This window comes from Callionymus lyra, chromosome 13 (genome assembly GCF_982586985.1).
Source record: "Callionymus lyra chromosome 13, fCalLyr1.hap1.1, whole genome shotgun sequence".
NCBI classification, from domain to species: Eukaryota; Metazoa; Chordata; class Actinopteri; order Syngnathiformes; family Callionymidae; genus Callionymus; species Callionymus lyra.
In genome coordinates, this window is record NC_141830.1 from 8,360,536 (window position 1) to 8,380,560 (window position 20,025).

The 20,025-nt window shown below is 39.0% G+C and overlaps 1 protein-coding gene across 1 annotated transcript in view; it reads left to right on the forward strand.

The window, feature by feature from the left end:
- Positions 1 to 20,025, forward strand: part of rims2a (regulating synaptic membrane exocytosis 2a) — a 156,327-nt gene that overhangs the window by 40,813 nt on the left and 95,489 nt on the right. The window contains exon 7 of the mRNA XM_087805331.1: positions 3,556 to 3,839. Coding sequence (XP_087661457.1) covers positions 3,556 to 3,839 — 284 coding nt within the window. The remainder of the gene's footprint in view (positions 1 to 3,555; positions 3,840 to 20,025) is intronic.

Genomic DNA, 20,025 nt, shown 5'->3' on the forward strand with positions numbered 1-20,025 from the left:
ACATTTTCAGGTAAACAATATATATATATATATATATATATATATATAAAAGAAAAATCATGTTAAACGGTTACATGTTCAATAATTACTTAATATCAACAGTATTAATCCTTTTTCTTTTACTCTGAATAACACAAATGTTTTACCATGATATTCACAATTGTCAATGTCACAGAACAGATTGGAATCCAGTAGGATCTGATTCAGTCTATTTTCCAAAACATTTTAATGCATTTGGATTGGAATTCCAATAATGACATCCCAATACAGTAGCAGGATTCCAATCTGTACTATTAGGATTCCAGATCCTGTATGTATTACAGTGCAGTTTAATTTTAGTATAGATTTCAAGGACCGGTCTTCAAAAAAAGCATACGTAAAGTGCATTAAAAATACAATTATGCTGAATCAGGGAGATCCGTGGACTGGTTCCTTTTATCACGTCTGTATTTTACTAATGTTTTCTTAATTCAAAGATTTATTTTTTGAGTAAAACTCTACTGAGACAAGAGTCACAGTCTTATGTTATTGGTTATTTCCCCTAAAATAAAACCGCTTTCAGACAGTAATACTCAACACAGACATTTGATTTCTTGCTCTGGGTCACCAGTATATGGGCCACAATGAGAGGGATTCACCAAACTGGAGTGAAGGATATCGGGTCAATTGTAAGCAACAAAAAATGCAAGAGACGCCGTTTCTTTTTGATAGAGCCGAGAGCAAACGATCATTGAGCATAAATCTTAAAAAGAAAAAAATACCACTTGTCAATACATTTATTGAGTAATGACCATGAAGACAAATGGACATTATCTCGTATAACTTGACCGAGCTTTCAATTGAGCTCAAAGATTTCTTGTATATCAAAAAAAAAAATACACGTCAACATCTTTTCTGTCATATTAAGATCTCTTTCCATGACCCCAATTATAGACGCAGTCATGGGTTCATTGGAAACAATCCTCCGGGACGTGGAGAAAATCTTGTTTCGACCACGTGTCAGCACAGTTGAAGCCCATCAACGATATCACCTCATGTATCAATATGTACCGTAGTCTGGAGGGTCTTTCCATGCCTGTAGTTCCTAGAAATCATTGTGCCTGTTCTTCAGGTGTGACATACATAGGTGGGAATGAACTTTTTTTCCTCATTGTTCCTTCCTTCACGTTTGAAGAAGCAAATGGAGGGAAAAAAAGAAGATGGAACTAATTGCTCCAGACGCTGGTCGTCTCCTGGTGATCGTATCTGTCCAGACCTAACAAATGGCTCTATTCCGTCCCGGTGTCTGCCAGGAGACGAGTTCATGTTGGGTAATACTGGCGTTATTCAAGCTCGGAATCCACTCGAAAGTGAAGAATGACGTCTTATGTTGCTGTATTTTTGTTGTGGGTTCTATAACCTTTAAGGTTGAACCTTTTTTTCTGTGTTTACTTGATGTGATTGGTTTATGATTATGATATTATTTTAAAGGAACTTTAATTTCAGATGTTGATGGAACTTTTGTGTTTCAAGGAAACAGCTTTTTAGTGAACAAAAAAGCCTCTCTAGGCTCTGGAACCGTAACCTTTCGCAGTCTTTATCGTGCATTTATTGGTCACAGTTTTGACAAGTGCGGATTAAGTCTAAAAAATGAATTTTGGAGTTGTGGTATTTGTAACCCTGAAAAAATGACTGTAATTGAGCTCCTGTTTATAATGATATTAATAAATGAATTAAAAAAAAAATTCTTACAATGCATTGGTATAGCTAAATTATGAATTAAATCAAAATAATTTCACAATTTACGAAGCATGTGTTATTTGCTAAATCAAATCCTTCCCCCATTTAGTCCAAACTTTCCAAAAAATAGTCAAGTTTAACAAACATTTTGTTGATTTTATTATTTCCTATTATTGCATCTAGTTATCTAGTAACTATCTTACTAAGACTAACCTCAAACGGAGACAAACTTCAGAAAATACTGAAAAATCAAAAAAGATAAAGATAAAAGACATTAAGATAGAAAAACTTACATTTGTAGCTCGGTGTTTTTATGATGTGTCATTGGGTTTAGCTTTGATGTGCAAAGCATTGTGGGATACCGCTTACTGCCAAAAGAAGGTCCTGAAGAATCTTAAAATAAAAAAAATAAAATCCACTTTTTGACGTTTTCGCAGCAGGTCAGATTTAAGGCTAAGATTGTGGATTATGGAAATAAATGGGACAGAACTGAAGTTACTCCATATTGAGGAATCTAGTAATATCTAGTCCCTTTTTGAGGAAATTCATAAATTGATCGCAGACCTAATAATATATATTTTTTCAAATTGTCTGAAAAAAAAAGGAAAAATCTAGGGCCTCATGTACAAAGAAGTTGTAGAGAAGATCTTCTACTAAATAAGGTCGGACACTCATATCGAGAAAAGGGATAACGTTCAAAAAATATATCACAAATGAACTTATATTTAAAAAAATGTAAATAATTGAATATACACTCGTAACTTGTGTGTGTTAATTTTTTATCAATATTGATCGTTAATGTAAGTCTGATGTGAACATCTCAACATGCCTAGTGAGGCTGAGCAATAGATAAGGTCGTACACCACCTACATAAAAAGTGTTGGAAAGTCCAACCTTTTTTAACTTTCTTTTCCTTATTGATACATATGGACTTTGAAAGTATGTCCGTACATTTTTTGTACGTACGACCTCTTAGTAAAAGAGGCCCCAGATCTAAAGGCATGAATCCACGTCAATATCATTTAAACAATTGGAACATTTGAGCTCTGATTCATAGTTTGTGAGTAATTCCCTTTGGAATCACGTGACCAGGATAATGATAATGCACACAAGGTTTAAGCCTTGTGTGCATTATTTTAAAGGAAAAAAAAGTGATGGCAGACGCCGTGTTGTACACACTGTGTTGTTCCTCCGCTCACTAATAACAGTAATGCACTGACTCAGCACTGGAACTGTAAAGCAGGGGAATATGGCAGAGCGGGGAGGCGGGCGTGATCATTTTTTACTCTCCGCCACCTCACCGTCGATGGTCTTCTCCTCACGTTCGACTCACTCGTGTCGGTGTGTCGTCGTCGGTCGGCGTCGTTGTGTAGATGCAGTGATCAGGGCTCCTGGATTTATGAGGCTAATGTGGCGAAGTGGGCTGCGGTTTTAAAAAAGGCACGACATCCCAGAGCAGCGAAGTCTGATCTCGCCAGTTCTCAGGGATAAGAAACGTTGCTCAGCTTCCCCGTTCATCATCCTGAGGAGCCCACGATCATCAGTATTAGCGCCGTGATTTACTCAGGAGACGACTCACAGACAATAAAAAAAAGACTGCGTGCTAAATAATCCCACAGACTCCGAGGCTGCTGCATGTGTATGTTGTTCCATAGTTCATCTCATCAACATGAGTGTTGACGACATGTTCCTCAGCCAGGCAGAAAGCCTTCTTTTTTTTTTTTTAAATCCACCCATCTACAGCCAAAGTTCAGTTACATAACATTACAGCTCATCTAGAAAAAAAAAACCATGACCACTTCATGCTCTCCTCACACCTCCGTCTTCTCCTCCCAGGTTATGTGGGTATGCAACTTGTGCCGAAAACAACAAGAAATCCTCACCAAATCGGGGGCGTGGTTCTACGGCTCGGGGCCTGGTCAGGTGCGAGGAGTGTTTGAGGGCGGGCCTCGGGGGAAGAAGGCCAAACTTCAGGATCCTTCCTTTTACCCTTACCAGGGCGGCTCAGGGGACTTGACGCCGGCGTCGGACCGGAGCAGACCTCGAGGAGGACTCCTGCCCAGACAGGCGTCGCTTGACAACGATTCGCTGAGGTACACGGGACTGGACCCACTCGAAAGGTCAGTGCCATGTTTATTCATGATGGGAGGGACTGTTGAATATTTGAGCCTGTAATCTTCATGAACACGTGATACGATGCTGGAAAACTTGATGAAATGTGTATCAATCAATAGGGTGTTAGAAATTATTGATATACCCTAATATTGCTCTGGTTTTTATATTAAAAACATATATATATATATTTTATCATAGTTCTTTTTCTGGTTTAAATTCCAAAATAAAATAATTCACAATTAATTTACAATGAATCATATTTCTGTTATTTCTGCTGCGATTGTACTTCCAGCCACTGGTTGGCAGCAAGGAATTTAATTCGTGGAATCCTGGCGGTGACTGTGGATGAGAGGATACAGTGACTCCAGCAGCTTTTAAAGTTGATGTTTGGACATATTTTGGTTTAAAAACAAATCATGTGGTCTGTAAATTCTGCAACACCAGAGTCAAGTACTTGGAGAATACTACAAATATATCCTTGTTACTACAGTATTGCAATATATTGCAATTTAGTGATTTAGCCAAATTGTTGCTACTTCCTGTATCGCTATACGCATCGTATCGGCATATTCTTGCCGATACACACCTACTAATTAAACACTGGCGTGACTACTACTTTTCCTGTGGAACCTGTTGCTGAAATTCAGTGTATCTTTAATAAAAACACGTTATATTTTATTTCAAAGTTTGCCCTGAAGGCACAATCCTGACAACACTGACATGTGGCTGACTTCATCCTGATTTCTGTGACTTGAGCTTTTTGATTGTTTGTCAGCCAATGTAAAATGATTCACGTTCAGATTAGGCAACATATTAATCGAGGAAATATTCATTGTGTATGTTGTTGAGTGTATATTAAGCATGTTAGCATCTGGATTAGCGTGTCTCTTTCTTAACTCTCGGATGGTTTATCCTTAACTATTAGGTTTTATAAAGTGATGCCTTGGTAAAAGTGCAAAAAGCTGCGGTTCGTCAAGTGTCCACTAGAGGCTGGCTGCAGAAAAAGTAGAGCTCTAATTCTGCTATCTGCGTGAATTTTTCTTATTTGATTATATTTCCGTTTATACCTTTTCATCAATTTGCATAATAGTGCTAAGTGAGCACGTATTATCCGATGTAGTTTCAAGCTAACTGGGCATGGTTTCAGTAACCCGAGTATGGCTGGAAGGGATTGGCTTCAAAACTAGTACCAGACGTCGCAGATACTAGGTCCATATTTTTATATTGTCAATTTCACTTGTCAAACTCAAGGCTCGGGGGTCCAAATCCGACCCACCAAGTCATTTGACGTGGCCCAGGTGGATGGTTGGCTTGTATCAATCAGATTAATGTTCTTGTTGAGACACGTTGATATGTTTAAGATAAGCTAAAAGACAGAGGTTATCAATGACAAGAATCATACTTAAATTATAATTAAGTAAATCTGATGTTGAAGGAATTTGATCGTTGAGTGATTGTCAGATTTGTTTCGGATTTACATTTTGTCCGACCCACGACGGCCAAATAATTTTGTATTAGGGTTTTTCTTCATCATTTAGCAAAACTGACTGTTTGTCATAATGTTCTAAGGTCTTTGGATTTAATCAGAGATGTGTACGAGGTTAGTAAGAACATAAGTATTTTTCTCAAAGTTGTCCTTGAATCGCATGCTTCTTTTTTTAAAGTCATGGATAATTGTCCTGACAATCGATGACGGATGGTCGGACCGCGCTGCGAGTCCTCGGTCTGCACCATGGCTGTCCGGTCCGGTCCAGGCCCATATGTCCACTTCATGCTTATGCGACTTGAGAGGTGGTACCAGGGAGTGGATCGTGCTTTTCGCCGTCGTCTTCATTTGCAGTGACACGCCAGAAAATATTCCGTCTCTAAAAAAACTACTGCCCGATCCAGAAATAGAACTCTCGCTGGTCGTCATCTTTAAGAACATTTAGATTAACTCCAGGGTCAACTCTGCTGTAGATCGATGGAGGGAAGAAGCTGACGCGCTATTTATGATGAGAAACATTGTGTCTGGTTTATCTTGTTCCTTGATGGCACTCGTATGGGATGGATAGAACCGCCCTGAAAGAAGTCAGAACATTTTGGATTATATCTTGTCTCTGTAAGGATTTCGCTTCTTAGTTTTAAAAAACTTAATTGAGTTTCTCAGGTGATACATTTATATAATTTCTCTACTATGGATAATTAATGTCTGAAATGGTATCATTAACTTCTCACCCTTGACACGATAAGACACTTGTTTCAGTCAAGTTTACTAAAAAAAAATAAACCTGTTAACCAGTGGAAGTTAGTTATTCAGATATTTTTACTGTTTTCATCTGAAGGTCGTTCAGTGAATATAATGTTGACATTAAACCGGTCTGCCATGCAAAAAAAATGCTGTGCAACCCCCTGCCCTGAATAATAATATATCATTTAAGAAAGTGATAGTGAAAATAATCCCAACCCTTAGTTGACAAAATGAGTGAAATTTGTCAGAAGGTTCTCACCAAATTTTGTAAAAACAGTACCTAACTACCCGTACAAGTATATTTATAAGTTACCAATATGTATCCTAGCGACAATATTATTATTATTAATGTCAAACTCCAACTCTCCTGACTCAAATGTTTTAAAGGTTGAAGTTTTTCTCTCCAAAATGCAGTAAGTCCTTCATCATGACCATGTTTTAAACTTATTACAATATAAAATTCTCCCCCCTCTGAAATCTCGGCGAACGAGAGGTTACGAGAGCGGAGTCCGTTGTGACGTAATAATGGCTTCACTTCTCCTCCAGCAAGCTTTAATCACACCCCGCCTTGTTTATACAACGACTCCCCTCGAGGGGGAGAGTTTCTCGATTGATGATGCGCGGTGACTAAGCTTGACCAATGACAGCGGAGTGGGTGGACAGCAGAGTGGGTGTGGTTATTTTAAACAAGATTTAATCTCTAGGAAAAAGTAAATGTTTTCAGTGGGCGGGGCTTAAGCAGATTTTCTAATGTAAATATTTTAGATTAAAAGAGAGTTTTGTACAAACAGACACATACTGATGATACAATAGAGGCACAAGACACACTTAAATCAACTCTTTAGTTGCTCTTTAAGTTCAATACTTAAAGAGAATTATCAGTGAATGGCTTAAAATAATTTGGGAACCCTAATAAATGAACTAATGGCTACAGTTTCTATCGAGAATCGGACTCTGTACCCGACCCCTTTTCTCTTGAGTGGTCTCTGAAGGGTGTTACTACATGTGCTGCTAATGTTGGACTTTCCTCTATCCCGTCTGACGAGAAGTTGATGGATCGAACCCCCGGATAAGAGATATAAGAAGAAGAAGAAGAAGAAGAAAAAAAAGAAAAAAGCCCTGACGACAGCAGGTTGTTTTGTGATCTGCTGCGGTGCGCATCATACAGAGATGGTGAAATATGTGCTGAGTGAGTGAGCGAGAGGAGTAAAGGAGTGTGTGTGAGAGGGAGAGTGTGTGAGGGAGAGTGTGCTCGACGGGAAATATGAGTTGAAAGTGAGGCAGCAGCTGACGCGCCGGTAAGATGCTGCTGCTGCTGCTGTAGTCGCTGCTGGTCGTGGAGGATGCCTCTCCTCCTCCTCCTCCTCCTCTCCATCCTTCATCCGGGCGAGCCCTCGCCTCTTTTCTCTGCCCACCGAAAACACATCTGCTCTTTAACAAGAAGAAGGAAAAGCTCCAAAAGATTATGACCACGGGATCCCACCCGGACTGCGTCTCATCTAAGGACACTTTTTTTTTTTTTTTTTTTTTTTTTTCCAAAAACCTCAGGAACAACATGGAAGTTAATCGGCGTCTTTTTGGGGTTTTAACGCGCCCCCGGGAGATAAAATAAACCGTGGAGTGTTTATGTTGGAAAGGGGGGGTACGGGGGGGTACGGGGGGCCCGGATCTTTAGGATGTATCGCCGGTGAGAGCTCGATGTGAGGATAAAAGGCAGAAGAGGAGAAGGGGGGTGAAAATGCAGTTTGAGACATTGCGTCAGTTCTGTAGCTCAGTTTTATCCCATTTCAACGGAGCCTTTGCGCCTCAGAACATCCTGCAGACGGAGCTGATCGAGCAGGCGCTCTGCAACATCGGGTGAGTCTCAGAAGAAGAAGCCCTGATTTACGAGCGGGGAAAGCCCCCCGTTGCTATGTCATGGGGGGGCGGGCGGGTGGGTAAAAAAAAACGGGTGGGATGGGAGGGCGCTTTTTTTTATCGATCTGCAGCCTCCGTAATAACAAGCTACAGTAGCCTATAGTAGTGTTGCTGCAGCAAGATATTTCCTGGCTGGATGATGGTGGTGGGGGGGGGCATCCGCTCCGTGTGCGCATGCGCGCGGGAGACGACGCGCGTAAAAGATTCCGGCGCACCGCTGCTGCTGCTGCTGCTGATGCTGCTGCTGCAGCGCGTGTGCTTTCGCTCCCTCCGCGCTGCCTGAAAGGCGATCAGAGCGAGCGGCTACATTTAGAATTGGAAGAAAAAAAAAAAAAGGGGGAGCATCCAATTAAACGCCTCGTAGAGAATCCTGCCTCGGTTTTTTTTACACAGTTTTGTTTGGCTGTGGAAGACGTAACGGGTCACGTGCAGCGCGGAAATTTCATTGGACCACCCTGTAACTACCTTGGTTTATTTTTTTTTTCTTCTTCCAAATGTTCATTTGTCTTCCATTGCACCATAGTTAACGACCACACACACCCACGATATAGCAAGTGGCTGTTTGTTTAGTTCTTTAAAAATGATTAATAAGACTCTCCTTTTGCCGACTATAGCATCATAAACTTCTTTTATAATGTCATGGGACTAATATGGTTAAACGATAAAAGTCTATAAAATGTTATATATGATTTTTCTGTGGGATAAAATTCTACATTTTCTGGGATAATTATTGTTTTAAAGAATTATAAACCTGCACCTCTTTGACAATGCCATATACAAGTATGAATTTCTCTAAAGATTCTACATTCAAATGTTATTATTTCACATCTTGAACTTTACATTTTTGGTGATCAGAACCTATTAACCCTGGTGAAACTCTGAATCTGTTTTAAACAATCGATAGATATAGCACAAAAAGAATAAATGACAAAAATAAACAAACGTGTGAACAATACATAGTTTGATCATGATGATAAAGGGTCACAAGGCAGAAGCAGCTGATTCAATGCTCTTAATTTGAAAGCCGGAAGTTAATTTCCTCCTTCTGAATGGCGTTTTTGGAACTTACCGGCAACTCGAGCGTGTTGTAATAGAAGAAAGAGACGATAATACCCGCCTTATGTTGCTTCTGATTGGTTGATAGCGCTTGGTTCCTTCCAAGGTTGGTCAAAATGAACGCAAAAGGGTATCGTAGGAGCCATTACTGACCAGTCCTTTAAGAATAATCATGTTTCAACTACTTTTTATCTGATTGATCTTAACATTTAAAAAAAAAAAACGGACCCTTGTTCTAGATATCTTATTGTTCAGGAGATGAACCATATTTAAAGTTGGTTTTTTTTTACCAGTCATCTAATAAATGAGTAAATGTTCACATTAACCAATGGAAAGACCTTGTTAATCTGTGACTGTTCCTTCGCATGTTGGTCCTTGGCTCCGTGTTTGGAGAGTCTTGTCCTCCTCCCCACAGTTAGAAATAATTTACAGCAGGGCTGGGCTCCATGCCACCTCACATTACATGGCCAGAACACCGGAAGGCCCGAGCAGCGGGGCTTGGTGCCTGGAAACTATAATCAAGTAATCATCACATCCCGCTGATTAAAGTGAACGTAAAATGAATCCATATTTGCTCCTCGCAGCAATTTTTCGACTGTTCAGAAAGTGTTGCATGGGACAGTAGACATTGAAAAAATGCTAAATTATATATTTATTTTAAAGCTGGCACTTCAGTATAAGTGAGCGGTAAAAAGTGTGCTTTGATTTTTAGCGTAAAATAGCCCCTCGCCATTTCAAATTTCATGGTCTCACTTTCTTTTTTTTTTTTTCTCAAGGTACTACGTATTTAGAAATACTTTAAACAAGCTGCAGTAAGTGACGGCAAAGCTCCTTGTCTTTCTTACTCTCCTATGAATGGATTATTTATTTATATAAACGGAAGATATACTTCAGCACAACCACAGAACTAAGCGGGACACACTAACCACCGCACCCACCTTACCTATGGCGCCAACAAAAACGGTGATCTCCCATGATGCCTTTCTACACACGGCTCTATTGAGTGACGGCTGATTGGTCGCTACAATACCCTTATTTCTCAAATGTACTTTACCCTAGGGATCAATAAAGTATCATCTATCTATCTAGTGTAGTAAAATTATACTTCTATGTTGCTTTGTCAAAAGGGATCACCGGCTGCAATTGGTTGGCTGGGCGGCAAAGCATTTGATCAGGTTTCTGAGAGGGGTGGCACCATCTTTGCAATTTTGAGTTTGCAAGTTGAAATAAATGGTATTAAATGTTGTTTTTAAATGAATTAAATGGTCAATACTTAGTTTAACACAGAGGGGGTTTTCAGAACGTAACCCCTGCAAAAAAAAAGTTCTCTTTGTCCACTTATTTCTGGGGACGGCTATAAGCAGTTCACATCAAACTATCTCTTGAGATCACCACAGCTCACAGCAGAGTAGCAGCACATGTGGTTATCAGCGGCGAGCCAGCTTGACGATCGGGTCAATCTCTGCCGTTTGTGTCTTTCCACTCTTTGTCTCGGTGTTTCGTTCCTGCCCGGGTCAACTAAAGCTAATGGGCTGCGTGCTTTTAGATCCAGCCACCATGTATTATGCATAAGCGAGTCAGTAAAGATCTGTTCTTGGACGGCCACGAAGAGTTTGGAATCAACCGGGCCACTATTTAAATCAAACCTTCTTTTTTAAAATCATTTCTTGTCCTTTGTCACAACAGTTTTACAAATAATATAATATAATGTTGTCAGATTAAAAAAAACTTTATTGGAGAGAAAAGATTGGACAAACAAGTTACGTGACAAGTATTCGACAAGATTTTCTATTAAAGTATACGTCGAGGAATATCTCAGACAATTACACAATGTTTTATTGAGTGTTGTTACTTCAGAATCCTCATTTGTGCATTAAAGAAATGTATATTAATACACTATTTATATTAGAGAAACACAAAAGTCTGTCGATGTGAAAAGTCATGGATAAGAATTTGTATCTCCAAGTATAGATCCCCATAGGTGACACATAAAATGCCCCAAGAAAATACAAGTTGAGCAATATGCAATGTGTTAGTGGTAGTATCTCCGACAACTATGTGTTGTCCCCTTCAAATTCCTATTTTCACGCATCGAGGAAACGTATGCAAGTACCATATTTATGGAGGCGTATAAGAACAGCAGGCTTGATCTCTGTGGAGAGGTTTCATAAAGACAGACAAAACAAGACAAAAAGTTCCACAGGGAGATTCGGGGGGGTGTACTCGAGCATGAATCACCATGGCAACGGAACTGTGGATCCTGCAGACTCGGAAAAAAGCTGCAGCTCGTATGACTTTCGAGACCCATTTTAAACGTCGATGTGACAGAACTGACGTGCATTTCTTGGGCTCTCATTAAACATGTACTTATGACGATGACTCGTAATTCATTATCGGGGTTCATCTGTTCCGATGGGTGGCGAACAACGGTATTCAGGGGTGTTGCCGGCACTCGGCTGCTGTGATTAAGACGCTCTATTATTGGCGGCGCACAGGAAGAAGGGAGGCCCGGCTTTATTGCCTCGGCGTCTACGACGAGGAGTGTAGAGTTGGAATGCATCGGAAAAGTGGAAGATGAGTTGAGGAGAGTGTGAGAGGCTGAATCGATGATGCTCGACTTTCAAGAAAAATCTTAGAAGGGAGTCAAAGGAGGGCAGGAGCCGGTTTGTGGAGGTCACACCAGGATCACAGCGATGGATTATGAACTCATCCCTGTCTATGTTTGCATGTAAGAGAGGAAATGAAATGTTAGACTCATGTGATCCATTAGGATGAGTGACGCCGTCACCACTTGCTTAATGGTTTAGTATGTCTACAGCATGTTAGCAGCTGCTTTGAAGAAATGGTCTTAGACTTATTGCTGTATTGTTTGGACTATAAAGTCCACTTAAGATTCCTTTTAGTTCTTTTCATCTGTAATAATTATGATTGTGCTTGACCTTGAACAGATTTTAAGTGGCACAATGAGCTTAACAAAATCAATAAAAATGTTGTAGTACGAAGTGTTAATGACTACTCCATAGTGACTCCGCTATGTCCTATAATCTTAATCTGTAAGACTCTGTAGTATTACTCAGGGAGACTCTAGTATTTATTTTTGAAACAACATAGTATGACTCCAGGCTTGTTAGTATTAATCCTGTAGGCCTTGTAGTATTACTTTGTGAGACTCCTTAGTCTACTACACACTCTGCGGGACTGTGTAGTTTTACTTTGCTATATTACTTAGTATTTCTCCGTTATACTACATAGTATTACTTTGTGAGATGCTCTAGTATTATTCTGTGAGACTACGTAGTATAACACCACAAGGCCACTTAGTATTACTCCATTAGACTCTTAAGTATTTCGCTGTGAGGCTCTGTAGTATTACTCCTCAGTATTACTCTGTGAAGCTATGCAGTGTTACTCCTCAGTATTACTCTGTGAAGCTCTACAGCATTACCCTGCAGTATTACTCTGTGAAGCTTTGCATTATTACTCTATGACACTTTGCAGTATTACCCCAAAGTATTACTCTGTGAAGCTCTGCAGGATTACTCCTCAGTGTTTCTCCTCAGTATTACTCTTTAAAGCTCTGCAGTAATAATCCGCAGTATTACTCTGTGAAGCTCTGCAGTATTACTCCTCAGTATTACTCTGTGAAGCTCTGCAGTATTATTCGACAGTAATACTCTGTGAAGCTCTGCAGTATTATTCCGTAGAATTACTCTGTGAAGCTCTGCAGTATTATTCCACAGTATTACTCTGTGAAGCTCTGCAGTATTATTCCACAGTATTACTCTGTGAAGCTCTGCAGTATTATTCCACAGTATTACTCTGTGAAGCTCTGCAGTATTATTCCAGACTATTACTCTGTGAAGCTCTGCAGTATTACTCTTTGAAGGTCAACGGTATTACTCCGCAAAATAATACTTACCCCATAGTATTACTGCATTTGTTGTTTGGAAGCCATTTTGATCATTGAGATTATTCTTTGTTCTCATTTAACGGTCACCAAAATACTAAAAATAAAACAAGTAAATTATAACAATAATACTTATAAATACAAATGAATAGTGCAAAAAAACACAAAAATAAATAAAAAAAGAGTGATGAAGTATTACCTCCACCAAGAAGGTTTTTTGTGTATATGATCAACCTTCTTGAGCCATAGAGAAGACTGAGGGGAACTGACTACTCCAATCATCTTTGACTATAACCTTGTGCAGGAATGCTTTCGTGCTCATAGGGTTTGAGCTGATGCGCTGCACACTGTGTTCTCATGGGTTTGTGTGTTTGAACCTTAACATGCCATTAATGTTCCTCGGGCATCGTGTTCTTCTGGTAAGACTTTATTTTTACTCTGAATTAGAGTCCACTTCTGACTCAGCCCCGAGTCCTTATCATCTGCTTTATCTCTGCTCTCACTGTTGGACTGCTGAGTGGCACATATTTGCGTGTGTGTGTGTGTGTGTGTGTGTGTGTGCACGCCACACTCATGTGAGCTTTAATACCTCAGAGGTTCTTTTTTTTCTACCTACCTAAATAGCTTCATTTCCCAGCTTTCAAGCAGATGTCTGATGTCATCTTGTTGTGAATGGCCACAAGACAGAATAAGAAGTGCACGAGTGCTGCCCGAGTTCATACGGTTCATGTGTGGTACTATGTGTCCACGTCAGGATACATTCCAAATATTCTCCTGAAGTGTGTATTAACAACCTTACAGACTGCTACACAATATTACCTTACTCAATGCTTCTCAGTTGATGCATCTATAAATGTTTCTTTGGGAAACCTGACTCATAATGACACATTTATTGTCCTATATTAAAACCACCAAATGATCTTTACTCTATATCATGTGTATCAGATAAATCGAACCTTGGAAAAATGGTCATACTACCTGGTACTTGCATTGTGAAAATGCGTTAACCTCTTTTGTGATTTGGTAAATACACGGTATAATGTTTTCTTAATTCTAGATACTTGGTTAGCTTTATTTAGCAGAAAGATTTTTATGAGTGCGAGTGTTTATGCAGTTTCGTAGTATTGGCCTGAAAAAGGCCCCGACTATGAAGCCTGTGAAGTAATACTACGAAGTATCGTGGAGAAAAACTTAGGAACATCGTGGACTGATACTGAGAAGCATTGTGGAATAATTTTTCGGAGTATCGTGTAGTAGTTTTAAGGACCATCATGAGGTAATATTAAGGAGCATCGTGGAGTAATATTAAAAAGAATTATGCTAGTAATTTTTAAAAGAATCAGGGAGAAATGCCACAGAACATTGTGTAGTAATACTACGGAGCATTGTGGATAAATACTAAGATACATCATGGACTGATACTAACGATCATTGTGAAGTAATAATAAGGAGCATCGTAGAGTAATATTAAAGAGAATTGTGTTATATATTGAAGACCATCATGTAGGAATATTAAGGAGCATTGTGGAGTAATATTAAAGCGAATTGTGTTATATATTGAAGACCATCATGTAGGAATATTAAGGAGCATTGTGGAGTAATATTAAAGCGAATTGTAATAATATCAAGGGACATCATGTAGTAATGTTAACGAGCATCCTGGAATAATATTACGGAGCATCGTGGCGTAATATTAAAGATAATTATGTAATAATATTAAGGGGCCTCATGTAGTTGGGTTTAAAATAATGAGGGATAAATGCCACAGAACATTGTGTAGTAATACTAAGGAACATTGTGGAGAAATACTAAGAAACCCTTTGAAGTAATATTAAAGATAATTGTGTAATATATTGAGGAGCATTGTGTAGTAATATTACGAAGCATCATGTAGTAGTTTTAAGGAGCATTAGGTAGTAATATTAAGGAGCATCCTTAAGAAATATTCAAGAATATGTTGTAATATTATTAAGGGCCATCATGCAGTCATGTTAAAAACGCATCATGGAGAAATGCTCCAGAACATTGTGTAGTTATACTACGGAGCGTTGTGTATTAATACTACAGTGCCTTGTGGTGCGTCTTCAAAGCTTTCCAAGTTGAAATAAAACATTGTAACACATTTTTAAGCGCCATGTACCACATAAAATCAGTCTGAGGCAGGGCCGGGTCTAGGCAGGGGCAAGAGGGGGCCTGGCCCCCTCAAATAAATGTTGTGCCCCCTCAAACTCACATGTAAGTAAGTAAGTAACAGCACAATGCCCCCTCAAGATTTGTGGCTGCCCCCTCATACATGCCTGTCTAGACCCTCTGAGGTCAGTTATTTTAACATAAGACCACTAGATTAACACTATATTATAGTATGTACACCACAGACATTGGAGCAGTGGACGAGGAATGACTCAACATTCATGAATGGATGAAAAGGAGAGTGCTAACGTTACATGTAATCCAGCTACTGTGCCTCGAATCTAAACCCATTTCATGCTCCAATTTATTCAATTACCACAACTACACTGTAAAAAAAAAAAGGCTGCATGATGAAACAATAATGGGAAAGTCTAATCTAAACATCAGCTCCTATCAAGACCGTCTCACCCTGCGCCCGAGTTCAAATCCCTCTTTCCAACACTGATGGTATTTCGCTGGCTCAATGAGATTAATTATTTCCATATTTTTCGCAAACGCTCCACCGTTTCGCAGATCCCCTGCCTCGCCGCACGTGTGCAATTAGCTCAGTTCATTTGCGTTGGAAATGAGGCGGACCTGGCAGGGCCGACCCGGGCCTCCTCTAGCATGAAGAGCCCAACTGAGATGTGATCAAAAGCCTCCTTCCCTGGCTGGCAGATGCTGAGTAAACATAAAGATGATGCAGCTCCAACGACCGTCTCTTCCTGCTCCAGCTTTAGCCCTTCATTATTTTTGGTATCTGCTTCCTGTGTAATGACACTCTGTGTTATTCTATTTCAGTTAATGCTAGTGGAGTAATATTAATGAGCATCATGGAGTAAAACTACAGAGCATTGTTGAGTAATACTAAGAAGCATTATGAAGTAATACTATGGATCATCATGGATAAATACTAGGGAGCATTGTGGAGTAATAATAGGGAGCATTGTGGAATAATACTGAGTAGCACCATGAAGTAATACTAAGGAGCATCGTGAAGTAATACTAGCGAGAGTTGTGGAATAATATTGAGGAGCATCGTGGAGTACTAATGAGGAGCATCACGGAGTATTACTAAGGAGCATTTCTGAAGTAATATTAGGGAGCATTGTGGAATAATACTGAGGAGCATCATAGAGTAATACTAAGGAGCATCGTGAAGTAATACTAGGGAGCATTGTGGAATAATACTGAGGAGCATTGTGGATTAATACAAAGGAGCATCATGGAGTAATACTAAGGAGCATTGTGGAGTAATACTCGGGCGCATTCTGGAGTAGTATTTGGAAGCATTCTGGAGTAATACGCACAAGCCTTGTAGAGTGAAACTGAGGAGCATCATGGAGTAATACTAGGTAACATTGTGGAGTTATACTGAGGAGCATTGTGGCGTATTACTAAGGAGCATGGGGGAGTATTACTAAGGAGCACATTGGAGTAAAACATAAACTATCGAGCTTTAGAGAGTTATACTAGGGAGCATTGTGGAGTAATACTGAGGATTAGTGTGGAGTCATATTGAGGAGCATTGTGGAGTATTACTAAGGAGCATTGTAGAGTAATACTGAGGCATTGTGTAGTAATATTACGGAGCATCGTTGTCATTTCTGTTGAAGTCAGCATAGTAGTTCACTGGGTTCAGGGATCTCTTGCTGTGAAGTGGAGAAGATGTTTTCATTCAGAGCTTCCATCAATTTGTTGTCTTGATCCTGTTATAGGCCGTTCTCACTCCTTGTTTATTCTTAGATTATTGAGTTGCACCACATTTATCTTATGCTGCCAGATCCAATACACCTCTTCTCTTATTTCTAGTGCAGCACGGAAATCCAATAGAGTTATCGTTCATCAAAATGTAAAGTGAAGATTTAGTTATATCTGCGAGATCACTTTAGCAACTATGATGTGCTATAATGCTGTGGCTGCATCCTGACGTGCTTCTTCCTTAAAAACCTTTTTTTTTTTTAACTTTTTCATTTTCACCTTCACTCGTCTAGCTCCAGGCGGGAGTTACAGACAGTGTCTTATACAATTACAATTAACCCTCACAGCCTTTCTGTCGGAGGCTTGCTCTGCAAAAGGTCTGGACGTGGCTTCATTGATCCAGACATTGGCTTGTCAATGCCATCGAGCTCCCGAGAAAAGGTCCTTCTGCTGAACAAACAGAACACGTGGCCTTCACATCAGATCAGGAGGTTTTTTAATTGGATTGAGCTCATGTCAGAGTTGAGATTTGTTTGTGGTAACATCTTATAGGTCATTGTGTTTAAGTTTTTTTTTTTCTTTATTGAACACTTGTTTCTTATTGTAAAGAGATGCTTCAAGTTTGTGGATAGTTTAATGGAAAGGGATCTAAAATATGCTTTATGAGTTTCTTTGTACAAAGTAAGAGTAAAGGATTAAATATACACCATATTTAATCATTTATATAACTTAGATTATAAAGTTAGAGAGGTTAAAGATGGATAATGTTAATAAAAAATGCTATAACTGTAACTGTGTTACAAGAATGTACCTCTGGTGCCTTGAGTTTTGATCATCATGTGAAACCTTTTCAAAAAACAACTGATGTAATATTTTGTTAGCGTTAGCACTTTTGTTGCTGAAACAAAAAAAATAGTTGTTTGTATAGTTAAATACACTTTACACTTCACATCTAACTAAAACCTAAATACATGTGGTTGAATAAATAATTTAGACTTAACCTTTGTTGTTATAAGATTTATGTTTTTTTTTATACAAATGAATTATATGTATTGCCATCATACAAAATTGACTTAAAAGGGCTATGAAAAAAAAAAGAATTTGTCTTTTGTGATTGTTGGAATCTTTATGTGTAGAAATGCATTAATTCTGTAATAAATATCCATTTGTTTACAAAATAAATAATTACAAAAGAAATTTCAATAAAGGAAGAAAAAACAATTAATACGATTTTGAATTTAGAATCAATTTTTATTTATTTAATGATTGGAATACAAATATCAAACTATTTTTTAAATATAAATAATAACAAGCAAAAAAGAAAAAAAGAAAAGAATGGAAATAATAATTTAAAAAATGTAATGATTGGAATAAGAATATCAAACTCTATGTGTAGAAAAAATAAATTAATTTAAAAAATAATTTTAATTTTCAAACATTTCAATAAAAAGCAAAGTTTCAGCATTTGAAATGTTAAATTCAACCATTCAATATTCTGGCGTCACTTACATAACATTTTAGCATACACACTTTTTTAGGTGTTAAACGGTGATTAAGAATCAGGATAATCTGTGTTTTATATCTGTATTCCAACACGATAATGTGCCTCATGAAAGTCTTTCTGACATTGCCCATCAGCAGTTGTGATAACAGGATGTGCTGCAATGTGAGAATGTCAAACGATGCATTCCACTTCTGTAACACCAGATGATGGGTTCATATTCAGCCGCCAGAACACGGCGGGACAAACGAGAGCGAGGTGCGGGACGAGGAGGTCCTATCCTTGAACCCGCCATGAAGAGCTATTCAACCATCTAATGATCGGACAATAACCCGAGCGACGCCGCTCACCCTTGTCCGGGCTTTTCTAGACTCTCTCCACCCGAGCGAATCACACGTCGTCCCCATGTCTCCGTCTCTGCGTCGTCCTGTTGTGTGTCTCGTACATGAAGTGCTTGGCTGTCTGCCACCCCGTGCTGCGCCGCTGCAGTCTTGTCTGCTGACAATAATAGGCCCGAGAAGAGTTAAGAGGACAGGATGATGGGGGCGGTTTGATGGACGGATTGATGCGAGGAGTCCATCACCACTTGCACCGTCGCTCCCAAGAGTCGGTCTAACCCAGCCCCGGAGATGTTATTTCGGGCAACGAAGATTATTAAAGCTTCCTCTGACTCACCCCCCTCGGCTTTTTTCATTACCTCCCCACTTTTCGTAAGCAGAAGGCTGAAACTGCGTTATGTCTAGTTGTACTGGTGTTTTTGCAAGCAGAGAAATTGCATATTTTCATCACTTTTTCTCTCGTAATGTGGCTACACTTTTTTAAGGCCATGGTTTGTGAAAACAATCTCAATAAATATGTTTTATAACTCAGAATATTATATTTTTTTTGTTTAATTTTAGTCCTTATGATAGAAGGCATGACACAAAAACCAAATTTTGATGTCAAAAATTGGGCGGATGTCGACATTGAGTTTACCATTAATGCTGAAGTATATGGTCCACATTTCAATGCCCTTTGTTGTCTTAAACATTTGCAAAGCAAATTAGCAGCAACAAGAATAACACAGCTGCCGCCACTTTCTTGGAGTCCGACTCAACGACACATTTTTAGAAAGTAATAACCATTTATACGTGAAGTCTCACATGGTTAGTCCAGTAGTTCTGAGGTCTTGTACGCCACTGAAGGCCTATAATTTATTCTATTAGGAGTTTTGTTTGTGTTTATTTGTAGTTTTAATTATCATGGATCCTGTTGAATGTTAGACAAACGGATGAAAATACACAGTGTTATAAATCATTAAGCACTTGTATAGAAATAGCAACAGCTAAGTGTCTCTTCCTGTTATACTCCTTGTTGACGGCACACGCATCGTGACACCAAAACCTAGGATAGTATAGATATTTTTCAGTCCATTCGTTGTTAAATCTTATGTTTCAGTGTCCCTGTGGGAGGTCCATGTTGCATTGCCAAAGAAATGTGACAAAATACTGCAGTCTGAGTTTAAACAGCTTCATGGTGTCTAAATCCTCATCGGCAACAAAACAAGACACAAAAGAATACTTTCAAAATAAAAAAGAGCATTGATGGACAATATTTCAGCTATTGCGCCTTGTTAGAAACATCTATGAATATTTGGGACAAAAGTTCTGTCTTCAGAAATACAACAGAGATTTGTCAAAGGAAAAATGACCCAGATTTCTTAATGTATTT